Raw genomic sequence first — 24,229 nt, forward strand, 5'->3', positions numbered from 1 at the left:
TTTCGCTCAGCATAATACCCTCCAGTTCCATCCATGTTGTTGCAAATGGCAAGATTTCATTCCTTTTGATGGCTGCGTAATAAGGGAATCCTAGCACTTTTGACACCATAAACTTTACACAGAAAACACGTCTTGACAGAGAGGTCTTCAGGAGATTCTATGTATTTTTTTCTTGATATTTCACTGACATTTTATGTGTTTTTCAATAGCATATTTTATAATTCTGATTATAAAATTAGACACTAATGTAGAGAGAGAAACTCATTTTTTTTAACTGTAAAAACTTTATAGTCTAAAATGGAGCAGTCTCCATTTGAATGAAGAAAAAAATTGATTAGTGAGTTTTCCTTGTATCTATGTTGGGATTAAAAACCACACTGAAAGATTCCACCAAAACCAAACAAAATTATATATGAAATAGGAGACAGAGCAGTAGTTTCTGAAGATGCAAAATAATTATGTATAACTGTGTAACTAACCTAAGTTTGAAAAATTGAATAAAGTCAACATGTTTCCCCAAAACTATAAATATAAAACCTGCATGACAAAAAGAAAAACTTGCCAATAACATAAAAAGCAAGAATATTACCAAAGAACTTCCAATAATGTTCCTCGTCTAAGAAATTTGTTAACTGAAGACTTTCAAATATTCAAGCTCAGATATTTCATGTTACATAGTCTATTCAAAACACAGAAAAAAGAGAGGAGCTAGTCACCACATTTAACAAAGCAAATACAACCCCAGGATCAAAAATCGGGCAGAGAAATTATTTTAAAAAATGTAATTATATACAAGGTTCCTTTCATGCAAGGTAAAATCCCTAGATAATTAAATTCTAAAAGTTCTTTGATTAAGTGTATGTAGGAAAGTCCCTTCTAACTTTTTACATTTTATGACAATAAGTACTGTTATAACAAAATATTAAAAAAATTTGGTTGAAAAAGTATTATGCTATAGTGCTAGCACATAATTAAAGTGATTTAGATATTACCAACTGATTCACTATAAAACCACAAAGAGATAATCAACTCCCCATATATGAAGAGCCCTTTGCCCAAGAATAAACCATCTTATTTAAAAAACGACCAGAGGTGCTGACAGTCAGCCAACATTAATATGACTAAACAGGGTTCAATTTACAACAGGCAGACAATATGGATGCTACTTCTGTTAAGTTTTTGAAATTTAATTTTGCTATATATTAAGCTTTATCATGAGAAAAGGTAAATCTATTTCAGCTGCCTAGAAATGCATATCATTTAATATAATTCAAGGATATATGGTAGGCAGTTTGGAAGAAATAACATAATAACTGTATAATAAAAATTTTGGATTTAAATCAATTTAATTTATTCTCTTTTTATAAAGCAGTGCTTCTCAAGCCTTTAGAAATCTTCAGAGAATATTCAAGGTTTTATGGCCAACCAAAAAATCTTAAGAGTTTGACTATGTCCTCAAAGTTTGATTATATTTTGTTTTCCTATTTTAGACTGAAAACCCTAGACTGGGTAATTCATTTCCAAGTATATTCATAAAAACAGTCAAAAGGATTAATAAAAAATACTCCCCATCAATCATTTTTATTTGTGTGTGGGGAGGGGAGGGAAGAGTCTTAAGAAAATTCCCATTTAACTCAAGGGTAGTGCAGATTACAGAACAAAAGAGTCAATATTTTAGAGAACCATTTCCTTGAAATTGGGAGTTTTGAAAATTTGAGGAAGATGAAATAAAGGTAGGTGAAAATATAAATTAAAAAAAAGATCTCAAAATCTAAAAGTATAAAATTGTACTATTTATAGCATAAATTGAACCCTGCTTTAAATAAAGCAAAAATAAAAATAGAATAGTTCACATTGTAAGTCAGAAAAAGAACTGCAATCCCAAGTTAACTGATTTTTAATAATTACTGCCCCAATGAGTGTAGAAAAAAACAGCCCAAAAGATTATTGTTTAGCATAGAAATAACAAATTAATATATACAAAATGCAATGCATTAGATCATTTTCTGGTGTTGAGTAACACTGCATATAGCAAGGATTAGAAACAAAAGAGAAATTTCTATTTCCTACCTATATCACTGGCTACCATCTTGGAAAACTTTCTGCTTTTGGTCTTCACTGAAAATAATATTTTGATATAAAATGTCAAAATCTATTCAAAGTAAACTAAATGAATTAAACATAATTAAAAGAAAATACTTTAAAATAAAGATACTATACCCTTTTCTATAAAATTATTCATTTTTTGTTCATCATCTGAATTGTGTGGTGATGAAGAACCTACACAAACGAAGACAATGGAAGGAACAGGCACATATCAGTCACAAACATGGAGTTGTCATAGGGAAAAGTACAAACAAAATAATCTGGTAACTTCTAAGGTAAGTTTCCATACTATTGGCCACAAGAAAATGTGATGCATATAATTAATAACAACTCTTATATTACAGTAAGAATAGTAAACGGCAGTGCATTATCTTTCACAGTAGAGAGATCCCTAGTATATATAGATATTAACTTCAATCTATAACAATTTTTCCTTAAGTTACAACCATTTAGAAAAATCTTGGCATAAATGTTAGAGAAGAGATAAAGAAAAATATAAGCAGCAATTAACTGTTTCTGAAAGAAAATGAAAAAATTCTTTGACACTAGTTAACTGAATAAGGTTCATCTAGAACTAAGAATCCCGCGCAAGAAGCATACTGGCAAAATTTATTTTAGGGTTCACTTTCTAGATACAAATTTTAAAGTCATATATAAATTATATTATTACCACAGGGATCTTTAAAATACTGAGGATAATACTTATAATTTTAGGTATGTTCAAATATTTACTTATGTCTAATGAGGTAAGAAATATTTAATTTTATTCTGGCTGTGACTTCCAATCCAGTTTATCTAATATTTTTATAATTAAGATTTTATCTGTCCATTTTCCTTAAAAAAAAGATGTTCAATTTTTTATCTCATTTCTTTAATTTCTAACATGTTTTATTTATAAATGTAATCCTAAGTAGTATTCTAGTTGACGATTTTTATTAAATGCTCTATTCTTCATAATAGCACATTTCAAATGACATCTCACCCATAAATTTTCATAATCTCCTCGCTATAAATCATTTCCCCTCTTTTAAATTCCAATAACCCTTTATCTGTACTCTTCTCTTATGATGTTCATCAGTTAATACCTCATATTTTAAAAAGTTTACACACATGTGCCCTTTTCACTGCACCACACTTCTAAAAACTGGGCCCCCATTTGATTCATCTTTGCAACCCCTTTGCACTCAGCAGAGTGCTTCTTTGCTGAATGAATAAATTTTCTGATAGAAGCAAATACATGAAACATAACTGGAAGTAAATAAAAAAGTCTTTCTGTATTTTTTTTTATCCCAGTGAAAGTACTGAATCTTAATAAAGGAGGTCAAAGTTTGACCTTCTTGTCCCCCTGAAAAATCGTACTTTCTTTGGCCAAGTGGAAAATATCCTTGAAATCTCTCCATAGACCAAGTAAAACCTGCAACATTGGCAGCATCCAATTACTTCTTTAATAGTCTTAAAAGAATACTCTTTCAAAACCATGTTGTTTTTGCTAAGTAGCATTTATGGATCCTCATAAATCCTTTATCAAAAAATATCACGTAAGTAACACTGGACTCAGTGATATTTTCAGGAATAGAAATGGGTATACTTGTTTTTCAAAGAAGATAACGTTATAAGAGGTTATAAATATTTTAAAATATCACAGTCACCTCTGATGTTAAATAGCCACAGGAATGTAAAAAAATTTTTTAATGCTTGTTTTGGTTGATGTATTTCATCTTAGAGCAATAGCTACATATCTAAATATGAATATAAAATTATAAAAATGTTTTTTAGTATTTCCAAAAAAAATTTCCAAAATAAGCCATAAACGTAAAGAAAAGATATATTTTTCCCCTAACTGAAAATGCCTGTCATTGGTCTTCAGAATTTTTGTCAAATTCCAAAAATGCTTTCAGCATATCCCACTTGAATATGTTTACCAAATAATTATGATTAAATAAACATAGAAAATATTTACAGTTTTTTTTTTTTCCTGGGGTACACGGTAACTCCTAAGGCAGCACTTATATTATGGCCTATGTGGCCCTGGGTTTTCTTCAAACCAAAATAACCTAACAAATGTTTTTATCATTTTCACATATTCAAAGGCACACACATTTCTGATGCAGTACTAACACAAAATTCCAGTATTATTAAAGTGTTCAGTAAAGCAATCTGAGTTATTTGAAATACAAACATCAAATGCAGATAGCAGAAGTTCTTTCTTATGTTAATTCAGGATGACAATTAATATTTTATTTCAGAAAGACTGCTGATTTATTTAAAAACAAATGGAAAAGCCAAACTATATTCATTACTTGGATTTTCTCAGGATGCTTTTTGAATTGAGCTTTGATATTGATCAGCAAAACTGCTGAGATCACCAATTTTGATTATGGGACTTAAATGCTTCTCAAAAAGTTGCTCTTCATTTGTATTATTATTTTAAATAAACACACTGATTTTGATAAAGGGTGTATGGCTACTTTTCATTTTTATAATAGTGGTCCTCCTCTTAGTATTTACGAGTGACTCAGTGGAACTCCCAACCCACTTTTATACATTTCTTCTTCCCTCATGATACATTGTTTTCTATTATATTGGTTTTCTAATCTATATTGTATCATTTAACTATTTATTTATATCCTCCCACAGTGCAGAAAGTACTTGAGGCTAGTAATTTAATTACTACTTTCCATGGTTTTAATAACATGATTACCTTGTGGTTCTTCTGATTCACCTCAAACTTACCCCATCCGTTTTTCTTTTTTGACCATCCTAAATTAGTAGAGTTTGCATGTATTGGTGAGAGGAATGATACTAAATTATTCCTTTATTTCCTTATTAGAATGCTAACAAGAATGAAGGCAAAAAAGTTACAAATGTGCAAAGACTAAGACAATTGGCCCAAGATGGGTAGCAAGAATTACTACTATTTTAAAATGGACAAGCGGTGAAAGACATAGCTTTATGCATATAGCTTTCCAGAATCTTATTCTAGTCTCTAGTGTATGTGTTAGTATGTATGCATGAGTGACATCTATCTCCCGCTCTGTGAAATCTGTTTCATGCCCAACTACTACCTACTAAAGTTTGATTTGTTTTTTGTAAAAGCTGTCTTTTCTGATATGCAGGAATGCATATAATTCTTCAGAAAACTCTTACATCTTTTGGGGCGTAATCAAAGACTAAACTAAATAAGTTAAGAGTTTTTTATCTAAGATCAGAATTTCTGATTTATCAATGATTTTTGCAGTCACAATTTTTACTTTGCAGTTCAAACTCACTACAACAATAAAATACCTAGTGTCATATAAATTTCTGTATGTTAAAACTATATTGTCCTTAGACGTGGATCAAAAAATGTAATATATTTGAAAATGTTCAATGTTTGAGTCTCAAGAGAAAGGGTTTCTACTTTTATGCACTTTTTATATTACATACTCAAATTTTAATATAGTTAAATACTTATCTACAATTACCTCTTGTTGGCTATTCCAAATTGATAGATGTATATACCTATTCACAGTTTGGCTGAGGATAAGGGGGAGTATTAATTTATTTGGGCTGAATCTTGTTAAAACACTTTGGATGGTCATTTAATATATTAAAAGATAATTACATGTCCAAATTATCCAGTCTGGCTTTTAGCCTTAACATATTGACAACTGCATTCATATGGCCTTTAGAGAGAAAGTAAGATTAGAATAGTATTGTAGGTAGATGGACAAAGAACAGCAATAATGAAAAGATACTACAGTTCTGAATTTCAAATTCAGAAATAACTCTAGTTCTGTGAGATATACAGTTACTTGCTCCATATTATTCACTCAAACTTTACTGTACCAATGTTCAGACTTAACATTAGGTGCTAATTACATAATTCCTATAGCTCCATGTTCCATTAATGAGTGAATTTAAATATGAAATTTAAAGATTAAGAAAACCAGAAGGTGGATATATCTTAAGGTATAACTTGTGCAATATCAGGAAAATGCAATTTCAAAAAGAAAACATCACAAAAATTTTACAGTCCTATGCCTAATAAAATGCTAACCTGAAATATGAGAGAGTAAAGTAAAATGAACTTCTCAATTTTCCCATGCTTATAATGACTTCTGATGTAGTAGAACCAGCTACGGAAGGATCAAAATCTATCTAACAACCATGTTACTTTATCCTAAGAACAATCTTTTCAGTTGAAAGTTGATAAACATTCCCGGCCAGAATGATTTAATATGGTAATCAGAATTGTGAATTCAACTGTAGTAAAGACTGGCAAAGTTTCTATCCACTCAAAATAATAATAAAATTATGATCCTCTTAATCTTAAGGGGATTAAAAAGATACTAAAAATTATGTTCCACTAAAATATTAATACACACATATATCACATAAAGACCTATATTACATGAACAAAAAAGGACAACTGCTTTAATATAGCTATAAAATTATATCAAATATCACTTTGACCAAAAACAAAAACACATACAATTAGTCTTCAATTAGTCTGTCTACAGTTACCATGAGATTATAAATGTACAAAATCTTTGAAAATATTTAAATAGACACTATTCAAGAATTAGATCACTATTCTACCAGATGACACAAGGCAAGCCTAGAGCAAAGACAAGATTGTAGAATAACCAAACCATTTGATACAATGGTGAGGAGTAAAATATATTTTCCCTAAAAAAGTATAAATATAAGAAAGCTAAGTAAACAGTTCTATGACTCTTAACAGGTACCAGTTGCAGGATTTTATCTAGTGCATTTCTTTTCACTTAGAATGCAAAAAATAGTTATCATTTTAAGTATATGTGACATAAAAGTTCCTTGTAGGTGTTATTTTAAATGGTTATCTGTAAAAAGGAATTTTGATACACTGTATTGGTTTTTATAGAATTATAATTATTAATGAAATAAAAAACAAATTACCAGAAGTTGGAGATTTGCAGCGATCCTCTGGGACTACAGTCCCTTCACTAATATCACATAGACCTGCTAAAAAAAAAACAAACCAGAAACCAAATCACAACACAAATTTATGTAAGTGAAGTTTTATGTTCTATTTACAGTACACATTTAATGACTGCCCATTGTTAAAAACCCAGCAGCTGAACAGACTGTACTGGCATTGATACTATGCCCATTAATCTTGAGATAGGAAATAGGAGCACTTTGATACCAAAATATCTCAAAATAATACAGATAGTCATTAGTTAAGCAAAAAGAAAACTTCTAAGAGGTAATTTACTATTCTTCAAGGACATTAGACATAAAGTAGGACTTTGTTTAAAATCAGTAATTTGAGAGTATATGATAGACTTACTGGATTTCTCTTGAGGGAAAATAAATACCTGGTAGTAAATTTGGTGATTTTTACATCATAGAAACTCTCAACTCACACCTCAAAGTGGTTTCTGCTATGTCTCAAATACCTTCCTTATATATTTTTAAATAATTAATATTTTCTGCCTCCACATTTGCAATATTTAAAATACTGTACATTACTTACCTTGTAGGACTATACTTTTTAAAAACTATACCACTTATTTTTAAAGAGCTCTAAGGAAATACTTCCTTTTCACAGATTCATATGAATTATATAAAACTAATCTATCTTACAGGATGACCTAGATTCTTAGGAGAAACCATAGCAAGGTATTTTATGCTGTAGACAATTAAATGTAGAATTACAAAAAAAAAAATGGCAATATGCAGAGTAAACAATTAGCACAGATATTAAGTTGCTTGATGACTGGAATGAAAAGAATTCCTGCAAATTCTTTAAAAATTACAAATAAACACAGATCAAGAATTTGGGATAGCTGGGCAACAGACAGAGGGGCTACATATTTAGGCCTCAGAAGAAGTTAGCTATAATGTTGACATATGTGCACATTGACCAGTATTGACTTTTCCAATCCTTTGGTAAAAGACATGATGTCACAGTCCAGTTGCTAAGAAAGCTTTTACAATAACACTTCCAGAGAACATGGAGTTCTGAATCGGATTTATAAGAAGGGTTTTCTATTTTGATTTATATATTATTTTTCTTCACTAGGAAGTTTTCGAATGACAACCAGTAATTTTATTTTTCTTTTTAACACTTATTAAACTAATGGTTCTGGGGGGAAAAAAACCCAAAAAAACTAGTTTTATAGTTCAAAGACGATGGATGGAATTTTAGGTATGCATTTACTCTTTGACAAAATACTTGTTTATATAAATGAACTCCTTCTTGATAGAACACTAAAATAGCAGGGTTTTTTTTTTTTTAAGATTTTATTTACTTATTTGACAGAGAGAGACACAGTGAGAGAGGGAACACAAGCAGGGGGAGTGGGAGAGGGAGAAGCAGGCTTCCCGTGGAGCAGGGAGCCCGATGCAGGGCTCGATCCCAGGACCCTGGGATCATGACCTGAGCCGAAGGGAGATGCTTAATAACTGAGCCACCCAGGCGCCCCTAAAATAGCAAGTCTTTAAACAGTAGTGATATACAGAAACAACCTAAGTATCCATCAATGGGTGCAAGGCTGAAGAAAATGTGGAGTATATAATAATGTGGGTGGGTGTGTGTATGTGTGTGTGTGTGTGTGTATATATATACACACACACACACACACACACACACACACACATATATGTGTATATATACACACACACACACACAAACATATATACATACATATACACATTCAAACACACGATGGAATATATTCAGCCATAAAAGATTTCAATTTTGCCATTTGTGACAATGCGAATGGACATTATGTTAAATAGAATAAGTCAGACAGAGAAAGACAATTACTGTATGATCTCACTTATATGATATAATGGAATCTAAACCTGCCCCCCCCCAAAAAAAAACCCAAAACAAAAAAAAACCAAGCTCACAGATACAGAGATCAAATTGGTGATTGCCATAGCAGGGTGTGAAGGGTGGGAAAAACAGGTAAAAAGGGTCAAGGGTACAAACTTCCAGTTACAGAATAAATAAGGGCTGTGATGTACAGTGTAACTATAGTTAAGATGGTGTATCAGATAGGTGAAAGCTGCTAAGAGTAGATCTTAAAAGTTCTCATTACAAGGAAAAAAAATTTTTGTAACTACGTAAGATGAGGATGTTAGACCTACTGTGGTGATCATTTTGCAATGCATACAAATATCAAATCAGTATTTGAAACTAATATAATGATTATATATGCCACTTATACCTCAATAATAAATACTAGTGATAGTATATTCAAGTACTACCGTGTGCCTAGTACTGAATAAAAATAATCAATTTTGACATTTTAAGCCTTCCATCTGGCTCAGGGTAAAAGTCAAGTCGAACCCTACATGAGTGATTGATGTGTATCATCCTGTGGTTTATACTATGTCGCTATGGTATATGGTTTGTGATTTCTAGCTACAAATATCTTTTTGGGTCTTTGCCATCAAATGTAGTAGTTACGCTTTATGGATAAAAAGCATACCTTCTTTTTCACATGTTTAAGTAAGAAGCTTGATTTACTATTTAAAATGTTCAACAAAGCATAATCATATGTCATTCAACATAATATACCTACTGAGGTACATTACACCAAAGTTCACATTAGGCTACAAATTGACCCACTGGATACCATGGTTTAATCCAGGGGTTGGCACACCTGATCGGTTTTGAGGCCAGCTAAGCAAATAACATGATGCTGTTCTAATTAAACTGTACTGGCAAAACCCGGCAGTGGGCCAGTTTTGGCTCAGGGACAGTAGTTTGCTGACTCCTGGTTTAATCAATATTGCAATTGTCAAAATGACTAGGTCACTTCCAACTGCCTAGTTCATAAAAGATATACATGGAATTCTTTATTAAGTATCTGATTAACTTCAGGAAACATTATGTCAACAGGCTGCTCTGAGTCATCAATGTAGTTATGAGATTAAAAAAGTAACACCAATTTTGGTACAATTTACTTTCAGTGGATTCCTGCTGACTTCAATTGATAGCTCTATTTTCAACATGCATACAAGGCACTGCAATATGCACACAAATCATTCTAGAATTTTGACTGATTTGTACATCAAATTTACTGATTTGACCTTTATCAACTTGGGTACTGTTTACAAATTCTCTTGATATGCTTTTATTACTTTATCACTTTTTATTACCAAGGTCTGTCTTACATACATAATATAGCTTAGATTTTCATTTCTCTTAATTATTTTTCATAATTTCCAGAAAGAGAAATCATTCCTCTTAATGGAGGGTTGAGAAACAAAGTTATTTAGTCTATATTCTGTTTTTCAACTATCGTTTCAAAGATCCTTAGAGTTCTAATCCTTCTTTAATTATATTTTCATGAAACTATTTTATGAAACTATTATGAGGTATCAAAGAAAGAGAAATTAATTTTTAGAGCAATAAAGTTTTTATACAGGTTTGTGGTAAAATTGCTAAAAGTACTTGTCTCCTCTATCATGACAATGTTTTAACTTTCTAACACTAAATACTAGTTTCCTTTGCTTTATAAAGAAACTGGATTGGGACACAAACATTTCAATAGCTGTTTTCATATACACAGGATGATTAATTTAGGAATGAGTGTGCCATTTTAGACATATGTTTTAATAAGCTCTTTTAAAAACAAATGAGAAAGGGGAGCCTGGGTGGCTCAGTTGGTTAAGCTACTGCCTTCGGCTCAGGTCATGATCCCAGGGTCCTGGGATCGAGCCCCGCATCAGGCTCCCTGCTCCACGGGAAGCCTGCTTCTCCCTCTCCCACTCCCCCTGCTTGTGTTCCCTCTCTATCTCTCTAATAAATAAATAAATAAATAAATAAATGAGATAAAATGATTTTACAGACAACAAACAAACATCCCATGACTTCACTGACATAGAATAACTTACTTAAAGAAGAACGGAGTTTTTTCACAGATTCAGAATATAAGCTAGAAAGGCCGCACATGCAAGAAGTCACAGTCAGCATGCCTTAGTGAAGTAATGAAAAGCAAAGGGGAAAAAAAAGAGACAAAGGTACTAGAATGGTATGGTTGGGACAATTTCTGAAGATAAAACGTGACAAAATGAGCACACACGAAAACAAAAATGGAAAAGAAAATTCAAGCATCAAGCCAAAGTGATAGTAAGGTCTATATCCCACCACCTTTTCTTCCTTCTCTTATAAATTGTGATACAGGTAATATGAGCTAATTATGCCATGAGAGCAAATGAGAAATGAATCTCAGAGAGAACTTAAAATCGGAGAGACTAAGTTACAAGTACAGACCAGAGCTTCACAGTGTTTCACTGCACACTGGCGTTCTGCAAATGGGCTGAGTCTGCCCAAGATAGGGTTCCCCTCAATCCCTCAATCCCTGGTCCAGCTGAACAGGTCCTGAGGAGACTGGAGCCTGCAGGCCAGTAATTGCTGCAGGCCTCACTAATATACCCCTATGTGCCAGAGATCCAATGCCATGAGGTTTAAAAAAAAAGGTGAGGTGTACTGGTAAAGACCACAACTAGACATATTAAAACATTTAAAATTAAGACTAACTGGATGCCCGGGTGGCTCAGTCAGTTAAGTGTCTGCCTTCAGCTCAGGTCATGATCCTGGGGTCCTGGGATGGAGCCCAGTATCTGGGCTCCCTGCTCAGCGGGGAGTCTGCTTCTCCCTCCCCCTCTGCCCCTCCCTGCCATGTTCTCTCTCAAATAAATAAAATCTTTTAAAAAAACTAAAAAATAATATAAAATTAAGACTAATTACCTAGCAAACATAAAAGAATGCTATAAAGAAAAATCTTTTTTTTTTTTTTAAAGATTTTATTTATTTATTTGACAGAGAGAGACACAGCGAGAGAGGGAATACAAGCAGGGGGAGTGGGAGAGGGAGAAGCAGGCTTCCCGCGGAGCAGGGAGCCTGATGCGGGGCTCGATCCCAGGACCCTGGGATCATGACCTGAGCCGAAGGCAGACGCTTAACGACTGAGCCACCCAGGCGCCCCATATAAAGAAAATTCTTAATGGATCTGCGTTTGCATTGAATCAAGGCTATCTAAAAACACTGTATTTTCTTAGAATTCAAATTCACTTTTGCATTTACATTTTTTTCTCACATGGGAAATGATCCCTTTAAATAACATAGTTGGAACAACGAACTTTTGGTCTTACAATACCAAACAATAAAAGGGGCAAAACTTTGAAATTAACTTTGATTCCATAAAAATGGGATAAATTTTCATCCCATTATAATTTAGCTGAAGAAACTTGCCACTGTGGTTCTTTCCCAACGTTAATTAAAATCCTAGGATATTAAAAACAAAAGCAAAAATCTAAGAACAACACAAAACAAAGAAGGCTCAAATCTTTTACTAGTTTTGACAGTTTGCATATATAGACTAAGTCAGACAAGCTATTTATCTAACTGAAGTATTTATATTCACAGAAGTAACTCAGTATTTATAGAAATTCTAAAACTCAGGATTGTTTTCTTTATACCTCCTGAAGGTTGTCGAGATTTACGAGGAGACCGGGGTTCTCTCCGATAAGGATCATTGGAGCCATATAATTCAATAGTGCCCAGGTTGAGGAGTACTGCTTTCTGGAGGTAGTCTACCATTGCAATGCCATTACAATTGCCAAAAACTACCCTGGGAATAGGAAAAGAGCAAATATTTTAGCACAAATAAGTAATTATAAGGAAATGTAGTCTATAAGGCTGAAAAGGAGGATGGGTTTTCAGAAAATTCCTCTTTGCAACTAAAGACTATCAGAGACATGGAAATACAGGTTACGTATGCCTTCTCATGGAACTACGCAGATCTTCTGCAGACATTAATGATTAAAAATCGGTATCATTAAAAAAAATGTTGGCATAGGAAGTGAAACTTGATCACAGACATAAATCTCCATCCTAGGAAATGTGACGTCTATTTTTCTGACTTAAGGGCATTTCAAGCAGCTCAGGGAAAGACATTCTCTTCCACTAGGGAAGTGGGGGATTGTATCTCTGGGAAAATTATGGTAATCTATACAGTCAAGAATAAAAAGTAGAAAGCATAAATCTTGGAGGTCTCCCTCTGGAGTACTCCAAATACCTTAGGAACTACAAACCAAGCAATTATGAATAAAGGAATTTGACTCTTTTAAGATGTCTTAAGCCAGAAGATGAAAAGTGTAATGTACAGAAGGACTATGTAAGTAATACAAACAGGCCAGATAAGGACTTTAGATAACCCTTCTAAAGAGGAAAAGTTTCAATTCCATTCATGCTGACCACTGCGCCAAGCAGGACTGGAGACAATGGGCCAGGTAATCAAATTTTTCAGTTAAAGCTCTAAATATGGATTTCACACTAAATAATCTTGGCAGCTAGTTCAAAATTAAAAACATACAAGGAGGGGCTAAATAAAATGTTAACTGTGAGTCCATGAACCTGTGATCAACTGATTTGCAACTTCCTTTGAAATTTTCTACTGGTTCTTTCTTATTCCCTCTTTCCTTATGGTTGTGGGCAGTGAAATATTAAAAGAGAGAAGGTTTGTGTTCTTACATGTGTTCTTACACTGAGAGATGACGATCTCAGACTATAGCCAGTCTTAGCTGGGAATACAACTATAAGAGATAGAGTGGGTGGTTATAGCTCCAGGAGGAAGAAGAAAGATGAATGAGTCCCTAGGGCTAGCATAAAAGAAGAAGACAGTGACCCACAACCGATAAATAGCCCTGGGACTAAATAGTGTATGATTCTCTTATACCACAATGCTGATTTTTAAAACAAACAAAAATACTTTGTAAGTCTACCAAATTATAATAAAAAAGCATGTATTATAACTCAATACTTAAAGGTATGAATTGATGATACAACTGTAGTATAAATACTTTATCAAACTATTACTATGCCTTTATAATTTATACAAGTGAATTTTGGAAGCAGAAAGAAGAAATCATATAGCTCTGGTTCAACATTTACAGAATTAGCTTAGAATAAAGTCTTCTGAGTTGATGCTGTGAGACCTCCATTATACTGAGCATTAATAAGGAAATCATTTCTGAGAGTATATCCAGGAGAGGACATACTGACTTTAAATCTTTATCTCAATTCATTGGGAAGCACTATAAGTGTATCCAGAGTAAATTATTCGGAACAGAATTATCTTCCAGATAAACACTAATTCTGATCTGAAGTTAAAGATATATAACTTTTTAACTGATGCTATAATAAAGATCATCCTATTTTTAAACATTAAAAAAAATGTGTGGAATACTATGAACAGACTGAGAAACACATAAATTATACTTACAATCCATATGAAGAATTGACTGCCAAGCTGGTTATTTGTTGTGGTGGTTCTCCACTCACCCATACCAACTGAATAACTAGTTCTGTCTGATAACCTGGAGACTGCTTAAGTGGTGAATTTTTAACTCTGCAATAAAGGAAAACACATTACCTTTTAACCCATCCTCACGTATCTTATTAACTTATGTAATTATAAGGTCATGCATAAATAGTTCTATGCACAAAGTAACTTTATATATGAAATTGTATTAAATATACAAAAAACCCTGAATCCTGTTCTCTACAGGCATTTAATCTAGTTGGAGACAAAACATGTACATAAATAACAAAAATAAGAAATCACATATAAGTTCCCATTATAAATTGGGGGGTTGGAAGTAGGGAGGGAGAAAAAGAGAATGGATAGGAAGGGGAGGGAGGAATGGAGAGGAGAATGAAGAGAATGAGAAGCCCAAGAATTAAGAAGAGGAAGAAAAAAATCAAGTTAGAGAAAAAAATCAAGTTAGAAAAAAAAATGCAAGTTAGAAAAGTAGACTTAAATATATGGTGTAAGAAAATGAAAAGTGGCCCAAAACATAATGAGTTAAAAAATGAGAGATTTATTTTTGGGTGCATGACACTTGCACTATTAAAAAAATGTACTCTTTGAATTGATAGTAATTTTGATTATAGACTCTATCCCCAATAATTGCTGAATAGATGCTCAAAATATACTGCTTTTGCAAACATATGCAAACAAGAAGTAGGAAACCCATAATCAAGCATTAACAAGTGTGTAAGTTTGCTCACAGTGGAGGCAAGTGTGATAACAGTGAGAAATCAATATAACAACATAGGCAAAGGTCAGACTTGAGAGGGTCTTCAAGGCCTGGCTGCAAAGGTCTGATGTTGGTAGAAAGAACTGAGGGCTTTTGAAAAGCTACAGTTTTAAGTCCTGGCTCTTTTTCCAGTTGTCTTCTTGTCTAAAAGAGTGGCAATATTACTACCTAATCACAGTATGAGTGCCTATGAAAGAGCTCTCAATGGTCAATTTACACAAAATATATTTTCATTATTTTAAGGAATTAAAAGCCAATGAAGGTTTATAAGAAATACTTTGGAAAGATTAATTTGGGGGAGGTTTGCAAGATGAAGTAGAATAGAACAAGTAAGAAGTGCCTGTAATTATGTAAAACAATAAGAAAAAGGTAGATTTGAAACACATGAAGTAAGAATCAAAAATGCTTCTAAACTTCATGAAGGCACAAACCTTGCAGTTACTTTTAACACTCTAGTACAGAGGAGGTACTCAATATTTGAATGAATGAACGAGCTGAAGGGTCATTAGAGGAAGATCGGGGAGAAAAATTAGACAGTCATTCTAAGTTAAGAAGAGAAAGAGAAAGAAAGAGAAAGAGAAAAAGATAAAGACAGAAAGAAAAAGAAAACTGTGTCAGGATGAAGAGCTCGTTTTGCAGGAATATGTGTTTTCAAGTGAACTACTCAGCAAAAAGATAAATGTATTCCCAAACTCACTTTATTGAGTAAACTCATACAAATTTTTTATTAGTTAAACTTGTTATGTACATATTAGGGGGAGTGAGGGAGGAGCTTATAAGAATGTGAGACTTTCTAAGGAATACAGCCACTTATTTTTTTAAAAGATTTATTAATTTTTTTATTTATTTGACAGAGAGAAAGAGAGTGTGTACACCGGCGTAAGGGAGCACACAAGCGGGGGCAGGGGGCGGGGGGGGGGGAGAGGCAGAGGATGAGGGAGAAGCAGGCTCCCCACTGAGCAGTGAAATTGATAGAGAAAACAAGAGAGCACAAGCAGGGGTAGTGGCAGAGCCAAAGGCAGGCACTTAACCAACTGAGCCACCCCGGCACCCTGGAATACAGCCACTTAGATACAACATCTGTAATACTTGTATCAGGAAATTTTAAGTGGATTTGGAAGATAAAATTTTCCTTTTTTAATTTATTAATTAAATCAGTTAAAATTAAGGGGCACCTGGGTGGCTCAGTCGGTTAAGCGGCTGCCTTTGGCTCAGGTCATGTTCTCAGGGTCCTGAGATCGAGCCCCATATCAGGCTCCCTGCTCCACGGGGAACCTGCTTCTCCCTCTCCCACTCCCCTGCTTGTGGTTCCCTCTCTCCCTGTGTCTCTGTCAAATAAATAAATAAAATATTTTTAAAAAATCAATTAAAATTAAAGTGAGTAGTGTATTTGTGTGTGTGACTACTTTTACTATGAAAAAAATTTTACTTTGACTTTAAGGTAAAAACATTTTTGATTGCTCAGACTCTTTCTCTAATAATCGCTCTTGTAAAACTTATGCAAAGCCCGCTTACTTCAATAATTCTTAAGGCTCTGCTCTGGAGTGATAGTGTCATGAAAGAAGGAGAGCAGGAAGACTACTCAATGTTAAATCTCCTGACACCAAACTCAGAAGTATGGATGCTTTTGAGTCATTTAGTTGGTACTTCTAGTGAGGAAGACCATGACACCTGATCAAATGTGTTGTCCAAATTTTAGGGTAAACATTAGGGTACTTCAAATACGAACTGAGTTACAGTCACTTCATGCAAAGTCTGTAAGGCAGTACACTCAGAACTGTATGTTGGCTGGGCAGAAGTTCTGTTTTTCTCTGGGAAATACCACCGATCAGTGACAGCTGTCCATCTCAAGAGACAGAAATGAAGACTGAGTGTTCTTCTGAAAAGAAGAGTCTGTGTTATTTTCTCCTTAGATGAATTAGGTAAGGTTCAAAGAAATGTCCACCTTCTTTTGGCATATTTAACATGCACATTAGATTAGAGCAGGGACAAGCATTCAAGGAAAATATTAGAAGTGCATATATGGACAAATTTAAAACTTCAGTGATGAAGACACACAGAACTCATGGGGGGCGCCTGGGTGGCTTAGTTGGTTAAGCGGCTGCCTTCAGGCTCAGATCGTGATCTCAGGGTTCTGGGATCCAGTTCTGAATCTAGCTCCCTGCTCAGCGGGGAGCCTGCTTCTCCCTCTCCCTCTGCCACTCCCCCTGCTTGTGCTCTCTTGTTTTCTCTATCAAATAAATAAATAAAATTAAAAAAAAAAAGAACTCATGGAATTCTTAATTTACTTAGTAAGAAGAAACAAAAAAAAGTTCTTAAGCAAAAATAAACCAGCCAAGCCTGATGCATAATCCCCAATTGGTAAAAAACTAGAAACTGGATCAAGAAATGACAGGATAGGTTAAAAATGCAAAATGGGGGATGGGTGGGTGTATGTTTTATGTGTACAATGTTTACATGCAAATTATTTTAATGTTTTTAGTAAATGTAAATTAAGGTTTTACTTTTTAAAGCAAGGGGCTGAACCTTTATAAAAAGCTCCATAATTTAATGAAAACAAAAAACTCCATAATTTGTACAAATGCATTATTTTTTTAAATAATTTTTGTTATGTTAATCACCATACATTACATCATTAGTTTTTGATGCAGTGTTCCATGATTCATTGTTTGTGCATAACACCCAGTGCTCCACGCAGAATGTGCCCTCTTTAATACCCACCACCAGGCTAACCCATCCCCCCACCCCCCTCTGTACAAATGCATTTTTAAACATATGTTTGGAGGCTCTGCAGTTTCAAAATGTTTGGACAAATAAACTGCAAAAGCCCAATTAAGATACTTAAAAACATAAACTTTACTGGTAAAAGGAATAAATCAAATAGCTGCTTTTAAAATGTTTCTTCAAAGGAATAATCACATATGAAAGCATTCTGTATAAAAAAACCCTCAGTACTGATTATTTTAATATCAATTTGGTTTTATTTCTGACATTTAAAAATTGGTTTTTGGAACTGTGGACTAAAACAATGTGAAGTTAATAAATAACTGTATTTACCAGAAAACTATTAAGAAGGAAAAAAATGAGGTATAACTCAAATTGTGATTAAAAAGTCACGGGTGAATATATCGATTTTAGACAAAAAAAATCTCAAAACTTTGCCACCGAAGATATGTCACTAAAATAAATGTCAAAGACAAACTGTACTTTATAGGCTTATAAGATGTAAATTTAACAAAAGGCTGGAGAAAAATACACATTAAAATAAGAAAAAATCAGAAGAGCATTAATGAAATTTTACAAATTTAAGTTTAAAGCAAAGTAGTACTGAATAAGTAACAGAAGGGAAGAAGGTAGAATTCTGTATTTTCAAGTTTCAGTCTAGCTAAACATGTGCCAGAACTGTTGCAAACAGAGGGGTATGTATGTATGTACATGAGAGAGACAAATAAAACCTTGAGACCTTTCTGAGGAATGCAGGTGCTTAATCTCAATACTTACATCTTTTAGATCAGATCAGAGTTTCTCATTGTTGGTACCAGTGGCATTCTGACCTGGGAAGTTCTTTGTTGTGGGGCACTGTTCTGTGCACTTGAGCATCATCCCTGGCCCCTATGCACGAGATACCAGTAGCACCCTATTCCTACTGTTGGGACAACTAATAATGTCTCCAGATATTGCCAAATAAATAGGGAGGAGCAAAATCATCCCTGTTTGAGAAACACTAATATAGAACATACAACCTCAAATTTATATAAACATATAAAGGTTTATTTTCTAAAAAGTCTATACTTTTTGGGGTGCCTGGGTGGTTCAGTCGTTTAAGCAGCGGCCTTCAGCTAAGGTCCTGGTCCTGGGGTCCTGGAATCAAGCCCTGTGTCAGGCTCCCTGCTCAGGATCCCTTCTTTGATCTTTGTTATTCGTTCCTTTGCCTCTCCCCTTCCCCAACTGGTGCTCCTCACACTCTAATAAATAAATAAAAATCTTCAAAAACATAAAGTCTATATTTTTTAAATGATTATGATATAAAAAAATCTGCTGTATCTTTGGGGTGACTGCAATGCAATTTTAGTTACACAGGCATTCTCCGCAGCAATCCTTTAATTATTCACCAAGAGAAGTGACTCTAGCAGATCTAAAACAAAACCAGGACAAAGGCTGGTTCTTTTAACAAATGCAAATTTTCTCTCACCAGGCCTCCCTACCTTGAACCTACTAATCTGGCTTTTGCTCAACTCTTGTACTGAATTTCTTTGACATTTTCGATAACCACGTTTTCAGTCATTACCCTAACTGACTTCTCTGTAAATGTAATTAATCACAGTCTTCATAAAATTTTTCAGTGATCTTAGCTCTTTCCTCACTGTTTCATTTCTCTGCCATATTTAAGGCTCATACCCTTTAAAAAAAATCTAACAACTCAATAATATAAATTAGAAAAAAAGGAAAAGAAAGCTGTATCCAATTTATTCCGGTATAAAAGCAAACTGTATTCAAACCTGGAATGCTACGATAAAGGCATTTAAATAATGATACTGCTGTGCTAGAGAAGATTCAGAAAGATGAGAAAATGATTAAAAAATGACTGAATCTCTAGAGACCAAAAAACCAGAATTTTCAGAGTGGTAGAAAGCAGTCTACATATACATTTGATCTACATCTGAATCCAGACTAGAAAATATCCATGGATTTGGAAGATTGAGCTACATATACAGAAAAGATTCATGCTATTCTACCAGTACGTTTAAAGATCAAATCTTAGCACTCTAAAGATAAAAATCACGAATTCAATCATATTCCTCTTGATGCCACAGAAAAATGAGCTGGATTAATAACCACAGCAAAACAGAGGAAGAAATGATCTTATGTCATTTTTCTCTATCACAGGAAAATAGTACTGTAAAAAGCTTGTAATTTATCTATATTAAAAAATAATTTCCAAAATATCTGTATTTAATAACTTACTTTAAACAAGGGACATTATCACGAAGCCCATCAGATGAACTGCTACTGGTAGAAGGATGAGACTGAGGAGGAATGGGCTGAGGAGTGGCACCCCCAACTGGTGTTGGCAAAGGCGGTGCCTGTTCACCCTCTGGGGATTCCACATCATTTATCTCATATAACAATCGAACTTCAAGCATCTGTTGTAAAAGAAAGACAGTTCACCTACTTTTAATAATTATTCATTTTATACAGTTTATACATACACCCATATACTTCAATGGGAACATTTTTATTACTATTTTTTTAAAGAAACACTTTCCTTTTTTTAAAAAATTTTATTTATTTATTCAACAGAGAGAGAGAGAGAGAGACAGCAAGTGTGTCACAAGCAGGGGGAGGGGCAGAGGGAGAGGGAGAAGCAGGCTCCCCACTGAGCAGGGAGCCCTATGCGGGGCTCCATCCCAAGACCCTGGGATCATGACCTGAGCCTAAGGCAGACACTTAACTGACTGAGCCACCCAGGCACCCCGGGAACAACATTTTTAGAGGTAAAAATGTAACAAGATTTCTAAAGGTAAAGATTTAGCAAAGAAAAAAGATGTTTCTGACTCAGCTTTTTAAAAATGATTTGTGTGTATGTGTGCGAGAACACACGCATACAATACAATGATTTTAGAATTTACAGCATTCCTATTAATACCAAATTAGAGTATGCTTATATTCATATTAACTCTCCTTAAATGAAATATATAGTATATATAAGGATTTAAATTTAAATGCTCACTAAAAAGATATGGAAAAGTATGCTATTTTCCACAAAAGATAGATGGCAATGTAAACACTTAAGTGTTCTTAAAAATTCTAGATAAAACTGACTCCAAATAATCTAAATAATTCAAAAATTTTAAAGTGTCAGACATCTGACACTGAAAATAATTAAGACACTATTACCGGAATGACTTCTGTAATCACTTCTTGTTTGCTGAATCTATAAATAATAACATGAGCTGAAACTCCGGCAATGCACAACATTCTACTTTCTGGACACCAGGAGATGATCTGAATGGCATACGGATCTTCATCTACAATGTCTGTGTTTGGCCTGTCATCTTTATTTCTTGACTTTTCAAATACTTTAGATGTCTTTAGTTTATATAATACTTGTAGAGTTACTAGAAAGAAACATACGTTAGATACTTTAGTACAAATAGAACAAATATAAAATAATATGTAATCAGACGTATTATCTAAGGAAAATATCCTATATTTATTTGAACCATGTTTTTATTTCCAGGTCTGCATTTCTCTATTACACTTTTAGATAAAGCAATCACTGTACCTATTGACCAAAAAAATTGTATTCATTAAATAGAAAACATGCATCATGAAAAAAATTGTATTCATTAAAAAAAAATGCATCATGATGATGAATTTGGTTAACCTTAAAAAAATGATGAAAAGATTTTGTAAAAAAAAAGATAAATATAATGAAAATAATAAAGAACATATTTGCTTTCCGAAAGATTTTCTACTTATTTTCTCTATAAAAGGTACTAATACTATCTCACACTTCTACATGATGAAACACAAAATATCCTGAGTTAACTGGATTCTCACTGCTTACTATGTATGTTTTGCAAGCCATGACAATTCAAAGCATCCTTTCCTTTTTTGCTATTGTGTAGCCACCATATACATATTCCACAAAGACAGCACAAATTACTGTTAGCTTAGAATCAGGCATTAAAATTATTCTACAAATTTCTGTCGATTTGAAATATATTCCCTCTCTTATCTCTGAGTTAAAGAGAAAGTTTGAGGAAATTTTGAACAAAGGATTTGATTACTTCTATTGAGAATCATTCTTAATTTACTAGTTAATATCCTTAAAAATATCTTACATCTATTAGAAATTCTCAAACTCATGTACTTGATAAATCATGTATTAAATTTATAGCCTCCAAATTTTGAATTAAATGTCGGTTACACAATTATTATAAAACAGGTTGTATAGAAGAAATGATTGTATAACATGTAACAAATAATATTCAAAATACTTACTTGCAGAAGCATCCCAGAACTTAACTGACCCATCAGCATGCCTATGAAAAGCAAATGAGTTAAAATTGTGAAGAAAAAAAAAAAAATCACACTTTTTTCTTTCTTTGAAGCATACTGTTATTTGAAAAGATAGCAACCAAATGAAGAAAGGTAAAATTCAGCATAAGTTGGCAGGTTCTAGATAATAACATTTCTTAATACATTATAGCATAAGGGAAAGCACTACTTGCCCAATTAGTTAATGTTCATGTAGTCTTAATTATATTTAACTATTAGTGATTTAGTGGCAAAACAGGATCTTACTTACCCTGTAATAATTATTTCTGGGTAACTTTGAACACCCAAGCCCCAATTACCTCCATTAATGGGCCATTCCTATAAAAAAAGATTATTGTATCAAGCAACTTCCAAAGCATACATCTCCATATATATTTCTATGACAACAGTAAATGACATATTTTGCTTCCAAAAAGGACTTCCTATATATTTTCTCTAAAAAAGGTTTCAATGTTATCAAATACTCCAAGGTGATAAATATAAAATACTGAAATGTAACATTAGATACTAAAACTCATGTTCAATACCTTTTTGCTGTAACCTTGCCGTTTCTGTCTAGCTCCAACAGAATAAAGTGCAGGAATAAGGTCCACAGGACAATCAGCAAAATATTCGCAACATGTAACAGGGGATTCATGTATACTCAAAGGATAGGGATTTTCAAATATAGGATATCTTTAACAACAGGAAAAGAAAAATATTAACAAAATTAACACAACAATGAAAACTTTAAAAAAATATTTACAGCTTTGGAATGAAAACAATTTTTTAATTTTTTTAAATTTAAAGGTAACATCTTCTGAAGGTCCATATAACATATTACCTGAATTTATATTGTAACTTTAGGGATACAATGTTCTTCTCTGTATTTTTAGAAATTACATACATTTTACCAAAGAGATTTAACAGATTTACTTCATGCAAATATGTAAAAAAAAATGGCATCTTTTAGAATGCAAGTTGCTCAGGTAGAAGAGTAAACAGAAAAGCTGCAGTTAGAACTATGTACCATGTGGCACACGCTGGACTGAGTGCTTTATATATACATTTCCCTTATTTACTTCTTGCACCAAACTTATGATGTGGACATTTTACTGAAGAACAGACACTTGGAGTAATGTGCTAAAGACATGTCAGCTAGCAAGGATAAGCAGAATTTAAACTGTGCTCCTAACCATTAAGGTGTAAGGTTCTCAATCAACAGATGCCTCATCTGTATGTCAGCAGAGTTAATACAAATTTTCAGTTCTCCTTTTTTCTCCATCAGTGTGATGCCTAGTACAATATTTAATCTAGAGATGTTCTCTTGTTTCAGTGATAATCTAAATAAAATTCTACCTTAAGAGTTTTTTATATATAAAATTATTTCATTAAATAAAGCAAAAAATGCTTTTAAAAATTTTAAAATTAAAGTAAAATACTAACTAAATATACAATGATATTTCTTTTCTGGTTTGAATTCCTTAAGAATGGTTACTTAAAAATATCGGGAAAACCAGAATATGTCTTAAAAATTCTAAAAAGTTCAGAGTGGCTCATCTGCAAAAATTAGATGTATTTATCAGTCTACGACGGACAATAATTTAAAAATTAGAGAAGAATAATTTTGGAAAAGTCCTTTCTAGATTTCAAAATGAACCAAACTGTCATTACTCATTCTTCAACCACACATAAAACAGAAAAAAAACTCAAACAAAAACATGAATTAAAAAAATGGCAGGTAACTTTTTTCTCTTTATAAACATACTTTATAATCCTTAAGCTCAATGATCCTACTATTATTATACATTCACCTGATCCATTTGCTATTTTTATTTAAAATGCCTAGTCACAGGTTATTTGCACAGTATTTTCTTTAACTTAAATATATTTTGGTACAGACCACACATAAAAGTCTCACATACTACTTGAAAACTTAGCTAAGGGAAAAAAATAAAATTTATTAAGAATAAGTTATTCTAGGGGCACCTAG

At 33.1% G+C, this 24,229-nt stretch overlaps 1 protein-coding gene across 5 annotated transcripts in view; it reads right to left on the reverse strand.

Moving 5' to 3' along the window:
• Positions 1–24,229, reverse strand: part of STXBP5 (syntaxin binding protein 5) — a 178,905-nt gene that overhangs the window by 46,328 nt on the left and 108,348 nt on the right. The window contains exons 12-21 of one of the 5 annotated variants that reach the window (XM_027603979.2): positions 22,785–22,932; positions 22,508–22,575; positions 22,201–22,241; positions 21,091–21,311; positions 20,158–20,336; positions 14,376–14,501; positions 12,571–12,722; positions 7,027–7,089; positions 2,221–2,280; positions 2,071–2,118 (exon numbers count right to left, since the gene is read on the reverse strand). In XM_027603979.2, coding sequence (XP_027459780.1) covers positions 2,071–2,118; positions 2,221–2,280; positions 7,027–7,089; positions 12,571–12,722; positions 14,376–14,501; positions 20,158–20,336; positions 21,091–21,311; positions 22,201–22,241; positions 22,508–22,575; positions 22,785–22,932 — 1,106 coding nt within the window. Of the gene's footprint in view, positions 1–2,070; positions 2,119–2,220; positions 2,281–7,026; positions 7,093–12,570; positions 12,723–14,375; positions 14,502–20,157; positions 20,337–21,090; positions 21,312–22,200; positions 22,242–22,507; positions 22,576–22,784; positions 22,933–24,229 lie in introns of all 5 variants that reach the window. The other 4 variants (XM_027603978.2, XM_027603980.2, XM_027603983.2 and 1 more) reach the window with 4 other exon arrangements.

Source organism: Zalophus californianus, chromosome 7 (genome assembly GCF_009762305.2).
Source record: "Zalophus californianus isolate mZalCal1 chromosome 7, mZalCal1.pri.v2, whole genome shotgun sequence".
Lineage (NCBI taxonomy): Eukaryota > Metazoa > Chordata > Mammalia > Carnivora > Otariidae > Zalophus > Zalophus californianus.